This window comes from Coregonus lavaretus, assembly GCF_964263955.1.
Source record: "Coregonus lavaretus genome assembly, chromosome: 32".
In the NCBI taxonomy this organism is placed as follows: Eukaryota; Metazoa; Chordata; class Actinopteri; order Salmoniformes; family Salmonidae; genus Coregonus; species Coregonus lavaretus.
In genome coordinates this window covers 34002429-34024409 of record NC_140019.1, presented here as the reverse complement: position 1 = coordinate 34024409, position 21981 = coordinate 34002429, and the positions used below count along the sequence as shown (strand labels likewise).

General features: G+C 43.3%; 2 protein-coding genes across 3 annotated transcripts; both read left to right on the top strand.

The window, feature by feature from the left end:
- Window positions 1-1200: 1200 nt before the first annotated feature.
- Window positions 1201-11998, top strand: LOC311107602 (uncharacterized protein). Of its 2 annotated transcripts, none has more exons than XM_084150124.1 (6): window positions 1201-1908; window positions 7029-7554; window positions 10144-10272; window positions 10952-11031; window positions 11551-11700; window positions 11835-11998. In XM_084150124.1, the coding sequence occupies exons 2-6, from the start codon at window positions 7056-7058 to the stop codon at window positions 11988-11990; spliced, it is 1014 nt and encodes a 337-aa protein (XP_084006250.1). In that variant the 5' UTR covers window positions 1201-1908; window positions 7029-7055; the 3' UTR covers window positions 11991-11998. The 2 variants fall into 2 exon arrangements, with proteins under 2 accessions (XP_084006250.1, XP_084006249.1); XM_084150123.1 differs by having other exon boundaries at window positions 11548-11700.
- Window positions 11999-13294: 1296 nt separating this feature from the next.
- On the top strand, window positions 13295-21763 carry LOC311107601 (histone-lysine N-methyltransferase PRDM9-like). The gene is made up of 5 exons (XM_084150122.1): window positions 13295-14024; window positions 15719-15990; window positions 16082-16149; window positions 16499-16689; window positions 20352-21763. The coding sequence occupies exons 1-5, from the start codon at window positions 13877-13879 to the stop codon at window positions 21176-21178; spliced, it is 1506 nt and encodes a 501-aa protein (XP_084006248.1). The 5' UTR covers window positions 13295-13876; the 3' UTR covers window positions 21179-21763.
- The last annotated feature ends 218 nt before the right edge of the window (window positions 21764-21981 follow it).

Genomic DNA, 21981 nt, shown 5'->3' with positions numbered 1-21981 from the left:
TGATGTGGTTAGCAGATACGTAAAATACCCATACAGGTATTTGTAAGATCAGGCAGCAACGCCTGGGCATAAGAACGCGCCCCACAGTTATAGCAATCTGTCAGTCGATGACACTGTAGAGATAAGTGGTCTTATTTATATATTTTGTGTCTGCTTTGCTTTGCGCCTCAAAAAGATATCAGAGTGGAATGTTTTGTGTATGGATCTTCAAAGCAGAGTGTCTATTAAGGGGGTTATCTCTGTGGTGGCGCATGAAGTGTGTGCAGATGAAATACCTGAGGAAGTAGATGGAGTGGTTGGTGCACGTCGACTGACCCGTATTGGTAGATGGAGTGAAGAAATTCACTTCATCCATACTTTTCCTCTTTGATTAACAGTCTCTCCCTTCTCATGTAAAGTTGGGCTATATGAGATACCCTGTAAGAGCCTTCATGCATAAACCCCTTCAGTGTCAAAGATTTGGTCATCTGGCAAGTATATGCAGACAGGAAGCGTATCGAATGCCAGCGGAGGTTAAATAATAATATGCCATTTAGCAGACGCTTTTATCCAAAGCGACTTACAGTCATGTGTGCATACATTTTTACGTATGTGTGGTCCCGGGGATCGAACCCACTACCCTGGCGTTACAAGCGCCATGCTCTACCAATTGAGCTACAGAGGACCACAACAGGTTATATGTTGCAGTTGTGGTGGTAAACATGCACCTGAATTCCTGGATTTTCCTGTTAGGGTGAAGGAGACAGAGGTGGCAAGAGTATGGGCTGGCCAGCTTGTTTCCTATCTGGAGGCAGTGAGACGAGTAGGGCTGAGTAGTGCTGAATATGCAATGGTAGTAGAGCCTGCACCAGTGAATATTTCTAGGGAACCTGATATAATGCAAGTTAAAATGGTGGACTTTGTATCGTATTTTTTTTTTATGTGTCTATTTCCCACTTTCCTACAATGGATTTTTTTTCTCTATAGTTTACCACCCGTACAGAAGGTGGCGGCATGCACCTCTAACGTTTGTTTGCGGACCGCCATAATACAAAAGAAAAAGAAGATGACAGTCGAAGACGTCGCACGCAACCATTGGTTGATGCCTGCAACGTCTGCGCAGTAGACAGTACAGACGACTGCAGGGCCAAAGATAGCAGAAACTGCTTCTCCAATAACGCTTGTAGGCGATGCTATCTAAGCTAAACTCATGCGCAGATACATGTCATTGGGTCTTATTGTCGTCTCGCGCATGTGCAAGCCGTCAGCTCAAAGGCACTCGTTCGATATAAAGTTGTTTTTGACGAAAATGAAAACGTGTCCGTTTGTCATTTTCACTAGGTTGGAGTAATAACATGTTCAACTACTTAAGACATTGGCTCGAATCTAGGTTGTGCCTTTAGATTTCGAAAAAATTAACAACTAAGGAATAATTTTTCACTTCTCTCATTGACTTCTCATACCCCAAACCCCGGCCTGGTCTGCTTGGTCTGTTTCAAGCGTTCCTAGAAGTCTCATGATGTTGCGCCTTTGGGTTTAGAAACTGTGGTCGGATTAGCTAGCTGTTTTTTTTTTTCCAACAACGGTTTCAAAAGGCTAATAATTTACAATACCTGGCTAAAAAGTACAACGTTATTGTTATTATAACATATTTATTTTAATTTATATATGTATAATGTACCTATCAACAAGTTCGCCAGTGTTAGCAACAAAAATGAGCGTTGTTTGCTAGCTAGCTAAAAGGCTAACTAGGTATCCAAAACAGTCCTGGTAATAAACAGCTGATAAATTGTTATATTTGTGTATATATTTTATTATATTTCGAATCTGACTTCCAGTAAGTGCAGCAGCTACCGCCTCAGTCTGGGGCAAAGAGCGTCGTCGAGGGACGACAGCAAATTCTTTAGGATTATGAGTTCTTCCGACGAGGTGAGTTGAACCATTCCTAGCCTAATGTTACTGTATGTATCTAGCTAGCCAGAAGATCCCTACCGTTACGCTTGTTTACACTGTGGTCGGAACGCCATCATGGTTAGAATAAAAGCCAATTTATGCTTCACCCTAAAATGTGAAATATGGTTGGAGGCTGTGACGCAATTGCGGTGCATGCAGAGGACAAATGAAGCTCCATACCACATCGCCTTCTTCTTCTTCAATGAGGTTTAACTGCGGTTGGCATCCAATTTGTTGCATTACCGCCACCTACTAGACTGGAGTTCAACTCCCTTATCTTTCCTTAAAAAAAACAAAAAAACATTTACATTACATTTTCGTCATTTAGCAGACGCTCTTATTCGGAGCGACTTACAGTTAGTGAATGCATACATGTTTTTTGGTTTTTTTTTTTTCTTCATACAAACCCACATCCCTGCCGGCCAAACCCTCCCCTACCTTGGACGACGCTGGACAAATTGTGCGCCGCCCATGGGTCTCCCGGTCGCGGCCGGCTGCGACAGAACCTGGACTCGAACCAGGATCTCTAGTGGCACAGCTAGCACTGCGATGCAGTGCCTTAGACCACTGCGTCACTCGGGAGTTCCCTAAACCAAAGCAAAGAAATATCCTACCATCTAACACTACACTCACACCTTCTACACTACAACTAATAATTAACCCTACCCTTCTCCACTGTTTAAATACACTCACACCTACCTCATGCCCTCAACCTGAATTGATGGGACATCACCACTTAACACTCCCTGTAACTCTTCTGCTGTCAAGTCTCGCACACCCAAATATCTCTCTGCAGCTGCCACCACCACCTCAATTTTCTTCGATTTGCGTTCCATCCCTGCAGTACAATTAATAACCATTGCTATAAATGCTAAAAATCCAATCTTGCTGAACCATATATCACTTTTTGGTTTATTCCTCTGTACTGGTACATCTCTACTACTCACACCATTTCTCTCAGGATCCCTCCTCCTTGACCCATCTTCCTCTACTTTCTTCACTGCCTCCGCATATGACAACTTCTTCTCTATTCTTACCCTGGATACCTCAACTTTCTTCTCTTGCACTGGACATGTCTGATCCCCAGCCCCATGGCCACCCCTACAATTAGCACACACCACCACTTTCCCCACTGCTTCACACTCCTTTGTCTCATGCCCTTCTGCACACTTCTCACACCTTGGAATCTCCCTCCTACACACTGCTGCCACATGCCCATAAGTTTGACACCTGTAACATCTTAAGGTATTCAGCACATATGCTCGCACTGGATAACTTATATATCCTAACCTCACTTTCTCAGGCAAAGACTCAACTTCAAAACTCAAAAGAACAGACAATGACTCTTCTGTTTCCCCACTCTCGCCACCCTGTTTACGTCGCACCAAACGACGAGCATCAAACACACCGGGAATCATCTCCTTCAGTTGGTCAACTTTTACATTCACTGCTACTCCAGTAATCACTCCTCTCAATGGCGCCCTTTTCTTAAGAGCGAAACAATTCACAGTTCTTTCCCCCATTTGTTTAACTCTGAGCGCCTTCTCCCTCTGCCAAACAGAAACACAAACAATTATCACTAGACCACTTCTGGTTACCCTCACCGATTCCACTTTACCCAACGCTTTTTTCACCCATCTTGAAACCACAAATGGATCAGCCAAAAGGCAAGGATCCATTTTTTCCACAAACTTCACTCCTACTGTCACAGACTCATCTTTATCCTGACCCGCTGTGCAATCCTCGGGCTCCGAGTTCTTCACCACTCCTTCCACCTCCGCTACATAATAATAATAATAATAATAATTAGTCATTTAGCAGACGCTCTTATCCAGAGCGACTTACAGGAGCAATTAGGGTTAAGTGCCTTGCTCAAGGGCACATCGTCTCTTAGACCTCCTCTGCCTCTCTTTTTCCCTCCATTCCTCCTCATTCATCCAAGTATACGTCTCCTTATGATAATACTGCATTTCTCCAAACCTATATCTGTTTCTTGCCTTCTCTAAGGATTCCATTTTCCCCTCCTTTCCCTTCCGGCGTCTATTCTATCCTCGGCCTTGACCTCTTCATTGCTCTCCTCTTCTGATCCGCTGTCTTCCTCTCCTGAATCACCATCGTCTTCCGATCCCTCATCCGAGCTGTTAACCTCACTATCATCGGGACTTACTCCCTTTCCAACTGCTCGTCTCTACCACATCGCCCCTGCACCGCTCACGTTTGGTATCTTCTTCTTCTTCAATGATGTTTAACGGTGGTTGGCATCCAATAAATGTTGAATTACAGCCACCAACTGGACTGGAGTATAACTCCCTTATACTTTGCTTGAAAAAAAGAAAGAAATCAACAAATACCCTACCATATAACCCTAAACTCATTAAAAACCCACCACCCTACTCTACTAAATCTAGTCGTACCTCAGGCCAACAGCCTGAAAGGACGGGACACCACCACTCAACACACCCTGTAACTCTTCTGACATCAAATCTCGTACACCCAAATACTTCTCTGCATATAATCTTACTGAAGCATATATCACTTGTTGGCTTATCCATCTGTACTCGTGCAGATCTACTACTCACACCACTCCTCTCAGGATCCCTTCCCCTTGACCCATCTTCCTCTACTTTCTACATTCTTCACTGCCTCAGCATACGACAAGTTCTGCAATACTCTAACCCTTGTAGCCTCAACCTACCTCACTCTCACCGGACATTTCTGATCCCCAGCCACATGGGCACCCCTACAATTAACACATACCGCTTCCTTCCCCAATGCTACCCATACCTTTTGTCTCATGCCCTTCTGCACACTTCTCACACCTAGGAACCTCCCTCCTACACTCTGATGCCACATGTCCATAAGCTTGACACCTGTAACAACGCAATGTATTTGGTACAAAAGCTTGTACGGGATAACTGATACACTATATATACAAAAGTATATGGACACCCCATCAAATTAGTGGATTCGGCTATTTCAGCCACACCCGTTGCTGACAGGTGTATAAAATCGAGCAAACAGCCATGCAATCGCCATAGACAAACATTGGCAGTTGAATGGCCTTACTGAAGAGCTCAGTGACTTTCAACATGGCACCGTCATAAGATGCCACCTTTCCAACAAGTCCGTTCGTAAAATTTCTGCCCTGCGAGAGTTGCCCCAGTCAACTGTAAGTGCTGTTATTGTGAAGTGGAAATGTCAAGGAGCATCAACTGCTCAGCCGCGAAGTGGTAGGCCACACAAGCTCACAGAAAGGGACCGCCGAGTGCTGTAGCTTGTAAAAATTGTTTGTCATCGGTTGCAACACTCACTACCGAGTTCCAAACTGCCTCTGGAAGCAACGTCAGCACAATAACTGTTCGTCGGGAGCTTCATGAAATGGGTATCCATGGCCGAGCAGCCACACACAAGCTTAAGATCACCATGCGCAATGCCAAGCGTCGGCTGGAGTGATGTAAAGGTCACCACCATTGGACTCTGGAGCAGTGGAAACGCGTTCTCTGGAGTGATGAATCACGCTTCACCATCTGGCAGTCCGACAGACGAATCTGGGTTTGGCGGATGCCAGGAGAACGCTACCTGCCCCAATGCATAGTGCCAACTGTAACGTTTGGTGGAGGAGGAATAATGGTCTGGGGCTGTTTTTATTGTTCGGGCTAGGCCCCTTAGTTCCAGTGAAGGGAAATCTTAACGCTACAGCATACAATTACATTCTAGACGATTCTGTGCTTCCAACTTTGTGGCAACAGTTTGGGGAAGGCCCTTTCCTGTTTCAGCATGACAATGCCCCCTTGCAGAAAGTGAGGTCCATACAGAAATGGTTTGTCGAGATCGGTGTGGAAGAACATGACTGGCCTACATAGAGCCTTGACCTCAACCTCATCGAACACCTTTGGGATGAATTGGAATGCTGACTGCGAGCCAGGCCTAATCGCCCAACATCGGTGCCCAACCTCACTAATGCTCTTGTGGCTGAATGGAAGCAAGTCCCTGCAGCAATGTTCCAACATCTAGTGGAAAGCCTTCCCAGAAGAGTGGAGGCTGTTATACCAGCATAGGGGGGACCAACTTCATATTAATACCAATGGTTTTGGAAAGAGATGTTCGACGAGCAGGTGTCCACATACTTTTGGTCATTAAGTGTATGTCTTAACATCACTTTGTCGGGCAAAGGCTCAAAATCAAAACTCAAAAGAACAGACAATAACTGTTCTGTTTCTCCACTCACGCCACCCTGTCTGCGTCGCACCAAATAACGAGCATCACAAACACCGGAAATCTTCCTCTTCAGTTGGTCCACTTTCACATTTACCGCTACCCCAGTAATCACTCCTTTCAATGGCACCCTTTTCTGAAGAGCAAAAACAATTCACATCTCTTGTCCCCAGTCGTTTGACGCAGAGTGCCTTCTCCCTCTGACCGACCAACAGAAACACAAACAATTATCACAAGACCACTTCGGGTTAACTTCACCAATTCCACAGCACGTAACTCCGTTTTCACCCACCCTGAAACCACCCACCCTGAAACCACAGCTCATAATAGCTGATGGGACGCGCTGTACAAAAATGTAAGAATGGCTGTAATCAACGTAATTGTGCATTTAGATTACACATTCTCAGTAGAATGCTGATATTCTTTCCTTACTGCATTCGTTTTTACTAAACGGTACATTCTAAATAGTATGTAGTATACAGTTTAAGGCAAGCCAGATTTCAGACACGGCGACTGTTGTAATTAGCAGTGTCTCTACTGTGTGTTGTAATTAGCAGAGTGTCTCTACTGTGTGTTGTAATTAGCAGAGTGTCTCTACTGTGTGTTGTAATGAGCAGAGTGTCTCTACTGTGTGTTGTAATGAGCAGAGTGTCTCTACTGTGTGTTGTAATGAGCAGTGTCTCTACTGTGTGTTGTATTGAGCAGTGGCTCTACTGTGTGTTGTAATGAACAGAGTATCTACTGTGTGTTGTAATGAGCAGTGGCTCTACTTTGTGATGTAATGAGCAGTGTCTCTACTGTGTGTTGTAATGAGCAGAGTGTCTCTACTGTGTGTTGTAATGAGCAGTGTCGCTACTGTGTGTCTCTAATGTGTCCCACAGGGCTGAACTCCCCAGTACCTGCGTTTTATGAGGAGAGACGGACCTAAACTGGTGAACGCTGCACCGCTTCTCGCACCCAGCCACTCGGAGGAGGAAGATGAGTGGACCCCTCGCCTGGAGAGATGCTGGAGTTATGTTGTGAAAGCAGAGCAGGAAGAGATGACTGTCACAGTGAAAGCAGAGCAGGAAGAGATGACTCTCACAGTGAAAGCAGAGCAGGAAGAGATGACTGTCACAGTGAAAGCAGAGCAGGAAGAGATGACTGTCACTGTGAAAGCAGAGCAGGAAGAGATGACTGTCACAGTGAAAGCAGAGCAGGAAGAGATGACTGTCACAGTGAAAGAGGATGAGGAAGAGATGACTGTCACAGTGAAAGAGGATGAGGAAGAGATGACTGTCACAGTGAAAGAAGAGGAGGAAGAGATGATTGTCACAGTGAAAGAGGAGCAGGAAGAGATGACTGTCACAGTGAAAGAGGATGAGGATGATGAAGAAGAGCAGATTGGAGAACTGATTAACACCAGCAGTAAGTATACAGTATTAAAAACAGGGGCACAAACTGCCATTATTGAACCAATGTGTGTTTTTAAAGGGGCATTCTACTGAAGTTCTACACTTGAATATGTTGTTCTGTACTGTAGGAATTGTTAAAGCTACAAAGATTGGGGGCAGCCAATGTTAATGGATCAAATACTCTCATTATATTTATCTGAATATCTCTTTCTGTAGTGCATTGTTCAGTCTCAATACTCAACATACCATGATAGCAACATTACTTTTTTAAAACATGATTTGAAGCGCTACATTTCTTTTTAAAATCTCAACAGTGTTAATGTCCTTAGTGTTCTTGTTTATAAGGTAAGACCGACTGATCTGATTGAACTCTCTATGATACAGTACCACATTATTACAACCAACCCTAGTCTAATTACAAATTATGGAGAAGACCGAATCAAGACAAGGAGCATTTTAGATGCATTCATGTTAAGGGCATTTTAGATGTATTACTATTTCTTCAGGGTAGCGAGCTAAATGTTTTAGATTAGATGACAAGCTTAGTTATGCATCTACAGTGCATTCGGAAAGTATTCAGACCCCTTGACTTTTTTCACATTTTGTTACGTTACAGCATTATCCTAAAATTTATTAAATCATTTTTTTCCTTCATCAATCTACACACAATACCCCATAATGACAAAGCAAAAACAGTTTATTTTTTATATCACATTTACATAAGTATTCAGACCCTTTACTCAGTACTTTGTTGAAGCACCCTTGGCAGCGATTACAGCCTCAAGTCTTCTTGAGTATGACGCTACAAGCTTGGCACACACGTTTGGGGAGTTTCTTCCATTTATCTCTGAAGATCCTCTCAAGCTCTGGATAGGGGGCGTCGCTGCAAAGCTATTTTCAGGTCTCTCCAGAGATGTTCGATCGGGTTCAAGTCCGGGCTCTGGCTGGGCCACTCAAGGACATTCAGAGACGTGTCCCGAAGCAACTCCTGCATTGTCTTGGCTGTGTGCTTAGGGTCGCTGTCCTGTTGGAAGGTGAACCTTAGCACCAGTCTGAGGTCCTGAGCACTCTGGAGCAGGTTTTCATCAAGGATCTCTCTGTACTTTGCTCCGTTCATCTTTCCCTCCATCCTGACTAGTCTCCCAGTCCTTGCCGCTAAAAAACATCCCCACAGCATGATGCTGCCACCACCATGCTTCACCATAGGAATGGTGCCAGGTTTCCTCCAGACGTGACGCTTGGCATTCAGGCCAAAATGTTCAATCTTGGTTTCATCAGACCAGAGAATCTTGTTTCTCATTGTTTGAGTCCTTTAGGTTCCTTTTGGCAAACTCCAAGCGGGCTGTCATGTGCCTTTTACTGAGGAGTGTCTTCCGTCTGGCTACTCTACCATAAAGGCCTGATTGGTGGAGTGCTGCAGAGATGGTTGTCCTTCTGGAAGGTTCTCCCATCTCCACAGAGGAACTCTGGAGCTCTGTCCGAGTGACCATCGGGTTCTTGGTCACCTCCCTGATCAAGGCCCTTCTCCCCCGATTGCTCAGTTTGGCCGGACGGCCAGCTCTAGGAAGTTTTGGTGGTTCCAAACTTCTTCCATTTAAGAATGATGGAGGCCACTGTGTTCTTGGGGACCTTCAATGCTGCAGAAATGTTTTGGTACCCTTCCCCAGATCTGTGCCTTAACACAATCTTGTCTCGGAGCTCAACGGACAATTCCTTCGACCTCATGGCTTGGTTTTTGGTTTGACATGCACTGTCAACTGTGGGACCTTATATAGACAGGTGTGTGCCTTTCCAAATCATGTCCAATCAATTTAATTTACCACAGGTGGACTCCAATCAAGTTGTAGAAACATCTCAAGGATGGAAACAGGATGCACCTGAGCGCAATTTCGAGTCTCATAGCAAAGGGTCTGAGTACTTATGTAAATAAGGTATTTCTGTTTTTATTTTTAATACATTTGCAAAAATGTTGACACCTGTTTTCGCTTTGTCATTATGGGGTATTCTGTGTATATTTATGAGAAGAAGAAAATATATTTCATCAATTTTAGAATAAGGCTGTAACATAACAAATTGTGGATAAAGTCAAGGGGTCTGAATACTTTCCGAATGCACTGTAGCTAGATAGCTAGCCAACTTGACAATGAATGTAGCTATTTGTATGATTTTTACTCCTGTCTCCTAGTATTGAGCGGTGTCTACTGTGTGTTGTAATGAGCAGTGTCTCTACTGTGTGATGTAATGAGCAGAGTGTCTCTACTGTGTGTTGTATTGAGCAGAGTGTCTCTACTGTGTGTTGTATTGAGCAGAGTGTCTCTACTGTGTGTTGTATTGAGCAGAGTGTCTCTACTGTGTGTTGTATTGAGCAGAGTGTCTCTACTGTGTGTTGTATTGAGCAGAGTGTCTCTACTGTGTGTTGTATTGAGCAGAGTGTCTCTACTGTGTGTTGTATTGAGCAGAGTGTCTCTACTGTGTGTTGTATTGAGCAGAGTGTCTCTACTGTGTGTTGTATTGAGCAGAGTGTCTCTACTGTGTGTTGTATTGAGCAGAGTGTCTCTACTGTGTGTTGTATTGAGCGGAGTGTCTCTAATGTGTCCCTCAGGGCTGAACTCCCCGGTACCTGCGTTTATGAGGAAAGGCAGACCTAAACTGGTAAACATTGCTCCGCTTCTCGCACCCAGCGATTCCGAGGAGGATGAGTGGACCCCTCGACTGGAGAGATGCCCACCAGGTAGAGCAGTAGTAGTAAATTAGGATGTTATAAGAAGTATCATGTTAGTAGAACGATAGGACCTACCCAGATACCACTAGGCTAGTAGACTGGTAGGACCTACCCAGATACCACTAGGCTAGTAGACTGGTAGGACCTACCCAGATACCACTAGGCTAGTAGACTGGTAGAACCTACCCAGATACCACTAGGCTAGTAGACTGGTAGGACCTACCCAGATACCACTAGGCTAGTAGACTGATAGGACCTACCCAGATACCACTAGGCTAGTAGACTGGTAGGACCTACCCAGATACCACTAGGCTAGTAGACTGGTAGGACCTACCCAGATACCACTAGGCTAGTAGACTGGTAGGACATACCCAGATACCACTAGGCTAGTAGACTGGTAGGACCTACCCAGATACCACTAGGCTAGTAGACTGGTAGGACCTACCCAGATACCACTAGGCTAGTAGACTGGTAGGGCTAAAGGAGTGGAAGGTATGCTAAAAGAAGTCAGGTTAGTAGTAGAGAGGAAGGTGCCATAAAATGTTACCTGTTAGTTCTGGTAACCTGTTAGTTCTGGTAACCTGTTAGTACTGGTAACCTGTTAGTTCTGGTAACCTGTTAGTTCTGGTAACCTGTTAGTTCTGGTAACCTGTTATATTATGTCCCTGTGGTCTGTCCTTCCTCACAGCACCCCGGAGCTTCCGACCCTCAACCAGGAGACCAGCAGCGTCTCAGGGAATCCCTCAGGCTGCCACACCTACAGTACAGGTGAGTGTTATTTAAAACAGTACAGGTGAGTGTTATTTAAAACAGTACAGGTGAGTGTTATTTAAAACAGTACAGGTGAGTGTTATTTAAAACAGTACAGGTGAGTGTTATTTAAAACAGTACCGGTGAGTGTTATTTAAAACAGGACAGGTGAGTGTTATTTAAAACAGTACCGGTGAGTGTTATTTAAAACAGGACAGGTGAGTGTTATTTAAAACAGTACAGGTGAGTGTTATTTAAAACAGTACAGGTAACTGCACAGGTGACTAGCATATTATACATTTGGGGTGTTTTTTCTCTTCTCTTAGATACTAGTGCTCTAAAGGGTTGGAGTTAAATTATGAATTAAATGATGATGGTACTGTAGATATAATGTTATGTAATCCTGTAGAGGACTCTGACAGCTCTGTCTAGTCAGCATTGTCATATTACAGCCCAACCCCCTTTGGTCCTAAAAATAATGGAATGAAATGATGATAAATATCATGTTCTGTGGTCATCCCATTATGCCCTCAGCAGCCCCCCAGCAGTGAGGAGGCAGGACCCAGTAATATGAGGACAGAACCACCCCAGCCATTCCTGGAGGTGCTGACTGAAGAAGTGGCCGTCCTCAGAGACAGCAGCACAGCAGACACACACAGTGGAGGACAGGAGGCGCTAGGAGACAAGGTGTGTGTGTTACTGTCATACACATAACGCAACACACAATATATTTTAATTAATGATGCTACTAAACAAAGGTCAAGTGATGATGACACACAGACCCAGTGGTCAGTTTGAACTCTCCTCTGGTCTCTTTCCAGGAGGGTCAAAATGAAACGACCCCCAGCACCAGTGGAGGGGAGGCAGGGAGATCCACTCAGGGAAGGGGGGCAGACACCCCAGCTGTCACTCAGAGAGGGGCTCCCTTGTTGTACTCCAAACCATCAACCTCAGATAACAGAGACAGACAGGAATAGACTTGTTAGAGTTTGATATTGTGATTTTATTTGGTCTGAGAGAAAAGATTAGGCACATTGACTGTTTCTGGAAAAATACATTATAATAATAATTATTATTATTATCTTATTCCACATGCAATATGGCTATTATTTTAATATGGCTATTCTTTTCAGTTGTCTGTGTGTGTGTACAGTGCCTTCAGAAAGTATTCACACCCCTTGTCTTTTCACCCCAAAACAATTTGGTTACAGCCTGAAACGTTTAAAAAACATTATTGAGATGTTTTGGTCACTGGCCTACATACAATACCCCATAATGTCAAAGTGGAATTATGTTTTTTCAAAATTGTTACTAATTAAACATTCAATAAGTATTCAACCCCTTTTTTATGGCAAGCCTAAACAAGTTCCTGAATAAACATTTGCTTAACAAGTCACATAATATATTTTGTGGTCTAAGGCACTGCATCGCAGTGCTAGCTGTGCCACTAGAGATCCTGGTTCGAATCCAGGCTCTGTCGTAGCCGGCCGTGACCGGGAGACCCATGGGGCGGCGCACAATTGGCCCAGCGTCGTCCAGGGTAGGGGAGGGAAAGGCCGGCAGGGGGTGTAGCTCAGTTGGTAGAGCATGGCGTTTGCAACGCCAGGGTTGTGGGTTCGATAAAATAATGTATGCGCTAACTGTAAGTCGCTCTGGATAAGAGCGTCTGCTAAATGACTAAAAATGTAAAATGTAAAATAATAAGTTGCAAGGACTCACTCTGTGTGCAATAATAGGTCCCTCAGTCGAGCAGTGAATTTCAAATAAACACCAGGGCTGTTTTCCAATGCCTCGCAAAGAAGGGCACCTATTGGTAGATGGGTAAAAAAAAGCAGACATTGAATATCCCTTTGAGCGTGGTGAAGTTATTAATTACACTTTGGATGGTCTATCAATACACCCAGTCATTACAAAGATACATGCGTCCTTCCTAACTCAGTTGCCGAAGAGGAAGGAAACCGCTCAGGGATTTCACCATGAACCCAATGGTGACTTTAAAACAGTTAGAGTTTAATGGCTGTGATAGGAGAAAACGGACTATGGATCAACATTGTAGTTACTACACAAAACTAACCTAATTCACAGAGTGAAAAGAAGGGAACCTGTACAGAATAAAAAATATTTGAAAACATGCATTCTGTTTGCAACAAGGCACTAAAATAGTACTGCAAACATTGTGGCAAAGAAATTAACTTTTTGTCCTGAATACAAAGTGTTATGTTTGGGGCAAATACAATACAACACATTACTGAATACCACTCTCCATATTTTCAAGCATAGTGGTGGCTGCATCATGTTATGGGTATGCTTGTAATCGTTAAATACTGGGGAGTTTTCAGGATAAAAAAGAAACGGAATAGAGCTAAGTACAGGCAAAATCCTAGAGGAAAACCTGGTTCAGTCTGCTTTCCACCAGACACTGGGAGATGAATTCACCTTTCAGCAGGACAATAACTTAAAACACAAGGCCAAATCTACACTGAAGTTGCTTATCAAGAAGACAGTGGATGTTCCTGAGTGGCTGGTTACAGTTTTGACTTAAATCTACTTGAAAATCGATGGCAAGGCCTGAAAATGGTTGTCTAGCAATGATCAACAACCAATTTGACAGAGCTTGAAGAGTTTTTCAAAGAATAATGGGCAAATGTTGCACAATCCAGGTGTGGATTAGAGACTTACCCTGAAAGACTCACAGCTGTAATCGCTGCCAAAGGTGCTTCTACAACATATTGACTCAGGGGTGTGAATACTTATGTAAATTATTTTCACGTTTTTGTCCTCCCCCTTTTGAATTCAGGCTGTAACACAACACTGTGGAATAAGACAAAGGATGTGAATACTTTCTGAAGGCACTGTTGTTTGTATGTATTGGATGTGTGCGTCAGACCTGTGTAAGAAGAGAGAGTGGCTGGAAAGACAGAAAGACACGTACAAGCACGGCAGAAACCTGAGAGACAGACCAAGAATCACTTACACAGAAGAGGAGGTCCCCAAAGATGACCACTACCTCTGTGAGTCTTTCGCCCTCTGTCTCTCTCTCTCTCTCTCTCTCTCTCTCTCTCTCTCTCTCTCTCTCTCTCAATCTGAGAGACAATGGCTATCTCTATGAGTCTGGACCTAGAACAAAGAGGAATTTATTGTCAACATTTTTTAAAAGCATTCTTGTCATTTACAGGGCCAAAAATACAATATTTGGTCCACCAGCCACAGTGACAGGTAGATTAAAACATCTACCAGCCACAGATTTTTTACCAGCCAAAATATATTTGCGCCATAATATATATATATATATATATATATATATATAGGAATATATATAAAAAACAGATGGTATATTGCTAAATTGTATTACATTTTTTGTGACCTGAGACGAGACAAAATGTTCAACTGCCCCTTTAAGGGCGGGAGGTTACCGTGGTAACATGGGTCGTGTCACTGTGTGTGTGTGTGTGTGTGTGTGAGATTTGGGATTGGATCTAACTAGTAGTAGATGCTATCATTTGAAGCAGCAGACTCAAATTAACATTGAAAAACAACCAAGCTTGTGAACAAAACAATGTAAATAGTCAAGAAACACGAGGACAAAGTCTCACTTTGTAGACTTTAGAGTAAATGAGACAATTTGTTATGCCTGTGCGCAACGCCTCCCAAAACAATATGATCAGCACAGTGCGCACAGCTCCCCAGCCAGGCAGTGTTGCTGCTCGAGGTGGGATATTGGATTCCTAGTTCTTTGTGCGATTAGCAGCTATGAAACGAAACGGCAGAAATGCTTTGAAAACCACTACTGCAGCATTTTCTGCAATTTGGCAGTACGCCCAGAACCTTGTTTAGAGAAAGGTTTCAAGGTCTCAGCTTAGAGAGAAGAAACCTTGTGAGGTATTGGTCTGTCACATGCATGGCCCAGTATTGGTCGTCACATGAATGAAGAAAACATTAATTATGAATGATGAATAAGCTAAATCATGCAAATATAACTTGTCAGTATATAAGGGAGCTAACGGGACTGCCCCATTAGAGCTCCTGACAGATGTTCACTATGGTGCATCAAGTTTGTTGGAACCTCTCCAGCGCACTGATAATAAACAATGATTCATTTAAGATGGACTTTGAGTGTCCCTGTGTAAGAATTTCCACGACAGTATCATCCCTGTTCCCCTCTCTCTCTCTCTCTCTCTCTCTCTCTCTCTCTCTCTCTCTCTCTCTCTCTCTCTCTCTCTCTCTCTCTCTCTCTCGCTCTCTCGCTCTCTCGCTCTCTCTCGCTGTCTCTCTCTCTCTCGCTGTCTCTCTCTCTGTCTCTCTCTCTCTCTGTCTCTCTGTTTCTCTCTCTCTCTCTTTGTCTCTCTCTTTGTCTCTCGCTGTCTCGCTCTCTCTCTCTCGCTCTCTCTCTCGCTGTCTCTCTCTCTCTCGCTGTCTCTCTCGCTGTCTCTCTCTCTCGCTCTCTCTCTCTCGCTGTCTCTCTCTCTCGCTGTCTCTCTCTCTCGCTCTCTCTCTCTCGCTGTCTCTCTGTCTCTCTCTGTCTCTCTCGCTGTCTCTCTCTCTCTCTCTCTCTCTCTCTCTCTCTGTCTCTCTGTCTCTCTCTCTCTCTGGCTCTCTCTCTCTCTCTCTCTCTCTCTCTCTCTCTCTCTCTCTCTACCTCTCTGCATGTCTTTATCATCATGATAACTGACGTTTAACATGTTCTATTTATCTTTCTCTCTCCCAGACTGTGAGGACTGCAAGTCTTTCTTCATGGAGGAGTGTGAGCTCCATGGTCCTGCTCTCTTTGTCCCTGACATCCCTGCCCCTCTAGGAGCCCCTGACAGGGCCAGACTCACCCTGCCGTCCGGCCTGGAGGTCAGGACATCAGGCATCCCTGAAGTAGGACTGGGGGTATTCAACCAAGGAAACACTGTGCCTGCAGGAGCCCACTATGGACCTTATGAAGGAGAGATCACAGACAAGGACCAGGCCATGGAGAGTGGATACTCCTGGGTGGTGAGAGGAGTGTGTGTGTGTGTCATCGCGCTGTGCTTACATTTTGTCCAACCTGATCAAAACTGTAAATATGAATTGTTGTTTTCCTCAGATCTACAAGAGCAAACACTGGGACGACTACATTGATGCTGGGAAAGACACTCACTCCAACTGGATGAGGTGAGCAACACTGTGAAGTACAGAGGAAGTCTCACAGTCCTCTTCCTCCTTCTGTTTCTCTCTGTAAGTACAGAGGAAGTCTCAGTCCTCTTCCTCCTCCTGTTTCTCTCTGTAAGTACAGAGGAAGTCACAGTCCTCAGTTTCCTCCTGTTTCTCTCTGTAAGTACAGAGGAAGTCTCAGTCCTCTTCCTCCTGTTTCTCTCTGTAAGTACAGAGGAAGTCCTACAGTCCTCTCTATCTCTGCCTCATACCTAATAACTTCAATAAATCCTTCTCTTTTATTCCCATATGTTTTCCCTCATTATTTTCTCCATACATAATTAACCCCTCTGTTAACTCTCTCTCTCAGGTATGTGAACTGTGCTCGTAGAGAAGAAGAACAGAATCTGGTGGCCTTCCAGTACAGAGGAGAGATTCTATACCGCTGCTGTAAGCCTATAGCTGTTGGAGAGGAGCGCTTGGTTTGGTACGGAGAGGAGTACGCCAGAGACCTGGGCATTGTCTTCGACTACCTCTGGGACAAAAAGAGCTCTGCTAAAGGTACTTTACTCTCTCTCCCCTCTTCCTCCTCTCTTCATCCCTCTCTTTATCTCTGGAACAACAAGAGCTCTGCTAAAGGTACTTTAATGTTATTTCCACCTTGTCTGTCATTTTCTTATTCTACTACATTTTCCAGCTTCAATAAAATGTCGACAAAACAAAATGACAAGGTGGGATCTTTTTTGTGTCTGTAGAATGTATTATGCGCGAAATGGCTGTGGAAACAAATATGAATAACCATCATATTGAAGTAGGTAGCTTAGTGGTTAAGAGCGTTGTGCCAGTAACCGAAAGGTCGCTGGTTCTAATCCCCGAGCCGACTAGGTGAAAAATCTGTCGATGTGCCCTTGAGCAAGGCACTTAACCCTAATTGCTTCTGTAAGTGGCTCTGGATAAGAGCGTAGGCTAAATGACTAAAATGTAAAAAATGTAAAAGTAAACTTGGAGTCACGCGATATGTTGTGTGGTCCTCCCACTACGACTCATGCAGTTTATTAAGCTACAGATGAAATAACTTCACAGGGTGGTGAAAGCGCACGGTGATGAGCTTGATGCTCCTTCCCAATAAACATTGAGGGTCTTATTCTGGTGACATGATGATCGATGCTTGGCTGCCATTTGACAAAAAAAAAGAATCTGGCTCTTTTTTCCATAATAAGAATCTCATCATGTTGGTAGTCTACCCCCACTGTATCTGTGAGCTGTTGGCTAGAGAGCACGTGCAAAGACCAGAGTGGGCACATTTGCTATGTAACACATTTCTTTGTGACAAAACGGTCAGTAGAGTTGAAAATTGCGATGGAAACCCATTTACTTGTATTTATTATTCGGTACATGTGAATTTACCCTGTTAAACTCTGAGTTGTTGTTTTGGACCCGGGTCCAGCGAGTTTGGGGGAGGTTTCTGTCAAAAAATAAAAAGTGACATCATCATTTGAAAGCTACAGTCCTTGTCTTTTTGGAAATCAAACTAAGATCTTAATGCTAGCAATGTCATAAGAATCCCCCCCACTGCCCCCCCATAAAGACCATGAATCATGCGCTCATTGTTTACAGTAGGAAAAGTGAATGGAAAAATAAGTTTGAAGTTTCCTCCCCTGTCTGTGTCTTATAAATAAATACATTTGAAGTCGGAAGTTTACATACACTTAGGTTGGAGTCATTAAAACTAGTTTTTCAACCACTCCACAAATTTCTTGTTAACAAGCTATATAGTTTTGGCAAGTCGGTTAGGACATCTACTTTGTGCATGACACAAGTAATTTTTCCAACAATTGTTTACAGACAGATTATTTCACTTATAATTCACTGTATCACAATTCCAGTGGGTCAGACGTTTACATACACTAAGTTGACTGTGCCTTTAAACAGCTTGGAAAATTCCAGAAAATGATGTCATGGCTTTAGAAGCTTCTGATAGGCTAATTGACATAATTTGAGTCAATTGGAGGTGTTTCTGTGGATGTATTTCAAGGTCTACCTTCAAACTCAGTGCCTCTTTGCTTGACATCATGGGAAAATCTAAAGAAATCAGCCAAGACCTCAAAAAATCTTTGTAGACCTCCACAAGTCTGGTTCATCCTTGAGAGCAATTTCCAAATGCCTGAAGGTACCACGTTCATCTGTACAAACAATAGTACGCAAGTATAAACACCATGGGACCACGCAGCCATCATACCGCTCAGAAAGGAGACGCGTTCTGTCTCCTAGAGATGAACGTACTTTGGTGCGAAAAGTGCAAATCAATCCCAGAACAACAGCAAAGGACCTTGTGAAGATGCTGGAGGAAACGGGTACAAAAGTATCTATATCCACAGTAAAACGAGTCCTATATCGACATAACCTGAAAGGTGGCTCAGCAAGGAAGATGCCACTGCTCCAAAACCGCCATAAAAAAGCCAGACTACGTTTTGCAACTGCACATGGGGACAAAGATCATACTTTTTGGAGAAATGTCCTCTGGTCTGATGAAACAAAAATGTAACTATTTGGCCATAATGACCATCGTTATGTTTGGAGGAAAAAGGGGGTTGCTTGCAAGCCGAAGAACACCATCCCAACAGTGAAGCATGGGGTGGCAGCATCATGCTGTGGGGGTGCTTTGCTACAGGAGGGACTGGTGCACTTCACAAAATAGATGGCATCATGAGGAAGGAAAATTATGTGGATATATTGAAGCAAAATCTCAAGACATCAGTCAGGAAGTTAAAGCTTGGTCGCAAATGGGTCTTCCAAATGGACAATGACCTCAAGCATACTTCCAAAGTTGTGGCAAAATGGCTTAAGGACAACCAAGTAAAGGTATTGGAGTGGCCATCACAAAGCCCTGACCTCAATCCTATTGAAAATCTGTGGGCAGAACTGAAAAAGCGTGTGCGAGTTACACCAGCTCTGTCAGGAGGAATAGGCCAAAATTCCCCCAACTTATTGTGGGAAGCTTGTGGAAGGCTACCCGAAACATTTGACCCAAGTTAAACAATTTAAAGGCAATGCTACCAAATACTAATTGAGTGTATGTAAACTTCTGACCCACTGGGAATGTGATGAAATAAATAAAAGCTGAAATAAATCATTCTCTCTACTATTATTCTGACATTTCGCATTCTTAAAATAAAATGGTGATCCTAACTGACCTAAGACAGGGCATTTTTACTAGGATTAAATGTCAGGAATTGTGAAAAACTACGTTTACATGTTTTTGGCTAAGGTGTATGTAAACTTCCGACTTCAACTGTAACTCCACAACATGAAAGCCCTGATTTGTCATTTTAAGACGACAGGCATTTTGGCACAGTGCCTCACTACCCAAACCAGACGTAACTGGTTTCAAGTGGCCAAGAGACGTCAACTGCTATCTAGTGCACGAACTGGGAATTAGACGGGGGATATATTTACATCAATGGATAGGTAGAGACTTCAGCTTTCTCCTCATACTGTATATACAGTACCAGTCAAACGTTTGGACATACCTACTCATTCAAGGATTGAAATAATAAACAATTCAACGGTTGAGAGATTGCCAAGAGTGTGCAAAGCTGTCATCAAGGCAAAGGGTGGCTAGTTGAATAATCTCAAATATAAAATATATTTTGATTTGTTTAACACTTTTTTGGTTACTACATGATTCCATATGTGTTATTTAATAGTTTTGATGTCTTCACTATTATTCTACAATGTAAAAAAAAGAAAAAAAGAAAGAAAAACCCTTGAATGAGTAGGTGTGTCCAAACATTTGACTGGTAGTCTATATCAGTGAACACGAATAACAATACGTTTATTTTTTAAGTGCCGCTAATGATCTTGCCTTGGCGCAGACAGCATCAGAGTTTGAGGTTAACTGTAAAAGTTCTTTTTATTTGCACTAAGTCATCACACACAGCATGTGTCAGTTTGATGGAAACGCATCTCTGGTGGGAAATATTGTTTTTGATGCGGATTTTAGAATATTTGCATGAAAATCTAATGCCAATTTATTGGTATCCTAGCTAATGACAAATCATTGATTTTGATTTTAAACAATGTTTTCTGTTGTGTATTATCATGTCCTGAGATGTTCCTGTTCAGGTCACATAGTCAGGAAAACATGTATGTTTTAAATGATTATATTTATTGTGATTTCCCTTATCTTAATTGTTCTCTCTCTCTCACTCTCTCACACACAGATGTGAACGTTGAGTCTTTCCAGATCTTCTCGTGTTCTGGCTGTCCGTTCTCCTTCACCTCTCAGATCTTCCTCCTCAAGCACATAAAGAGATGTCACCATGATGAGTATGTCAGACTGTTGAGGAGTGGAGAGATCAGATCAGAGAATCGCATGTCCTCCAGCAGCTCACAACACCATGGAACCACATCAGGTTCCTCCAATCCAGCTCCCACCAGGAAACAGAGAGAGACGGACAAGCCACGACCACACCGCTGTTCTCAGTGTGGGAAGAGCTTCATTAAAGAAGATAATCTCAGAACACACCAACGCATTCACACAGGAGAGAGGCCGTTCCACTGCTCCCAGTGTGGGAAGAGTTTCAATACAGGGAGTGATTACAATAGACACCAGCTCACTCACACAGGAGAGAAGCCGTTCCACTGTTCCCAGTGTGGGAAGAGTTTCAGGGAGTCAGGAAAGTTAAAGATACACCAGCGCATTCACACAGGAGAAAAGCCATTCCACTGTTCCCAGTGTGGGAAGAGCTTCAGGGAGTCAGGAAATTTAAAGATACACCAGCGCATTCACACAGGTGAGAAGCCGTTCCACTGCTCCCAGTGTGGGAAGAGTTTCACTAGAGCGTATAATCTCATCAGACACCAGCTAACTCACACAGGAGAGAAGCCATTCCACTGTTCCCAGTGTGGGAAGACCTTTGGTTTCATACACGTTCTAACAGCACATCAGCACACTCACACAGGAGAGAAGCCGTTCCACTGTTCCCAGTGTAGGAAGAGTTTCAGTCAAGAGAGTAATCTCAGAACACACCAGCGCATTCACACATGAGAGAAACCGTTCCACTGCTCCCAGTGTGGGAAGCGTTTCAATACAAGGAGTGATTACAATAGACACCAGCTCACTCACACAGGAGATAAGCCATTCCACTGCTCCCAGTGTGGGAAGAGTTTCAGTCGGTCATACAATCTAAAGACACACCAGTGTTCTTAAAAGAGTAAAGTAGTTTTCACTTGTAAATGGGATGGTAATGTGACAATGAGATGCAGTAAGTTTTTGTTCTATCAAGAAACATGACTGAAGTCTTTTTTACATAGATACCAGGGTTGGGGTCAATTCCAGTCAATTCAGGAAGTACAATCAAATTCCAATTCTCTTCCAATGCTTTTCAATGAAGAAAATGTGTAATTGGAATTTGGTTTACTCTCTGAATTGACTGGAATACTGTTGAATTATTCTGATATGATATTCACAGAACTCAAGTCACATTTGAATATAGTAAATTACGCATGTGTATATTAACTGTAAATATTTAAGTAATATTATTGCCAACTGAAATGTATTCCCCCTTAAGTCATTAACATGGCAAGATTTAAATCCATTTTTGATATCATAATAAAATTCACATCTCCTCTCCTTTGTTGTTCGTCTTGTGTCAGATATTAGCAACTCACACCCAGAGAAGGGTTCTCTCATCTTCACTGTTGATTGTCTGACTCCAAGTAAGGAGTTGTTCTGAGGTCCGTTTATTTTCTCTCCAGGGGCCTCATTTATAACCTTTGTGTAAATGTAACACTAAATATCTGCATGTGCCATTTCTAAAAAGACACACGCACAAAAATATTGATTTATAA

Coding starts and splice junctions, on each gene's coding strand:
- LOC311107602 (XM_084150123.1), top strand. CDS start 7,056: ATGAGGAGAGACGGACCTAAACTGGTGAACGCTGCACCGCTTCTCGCA. Junction 10,273..10,951: donor ACTGGAGAGATGCCCACCAG/GTAGAGCAGTAG, acceptor CCTTCCTCACAG/CACCCCGGAGCTTCCGACCC. Junction 11,701..11,834: donor AGGAGGCGCTAGGAGACAAG/GTGTGTGTGTTA, acceptor GTCTCTTTCCAG/GAGGGTCAAAATGAAACGAC.
- LOC311107601 (XM_084150122.1), top strand. CDS start 13,877: ATGTATTGGATGTGTGCGTCAGACCTGTGTAAGAAGAGAGAGTGGCTG. Junction 14,025..15,718: donor CAAAGATGACCACTACCTCT/GTGAGTCTTTCG, acceptor TCTCTCTCCCAG/ACTGTGAGGACTGCAAGTCT. Junction 16,150..16,498: donor ACTCACTCCAACTGGATGAG/GTGAGCAACACT, acceptor TCTCTCTCTCAG/GTATGTGAACTGTGCTCGTA.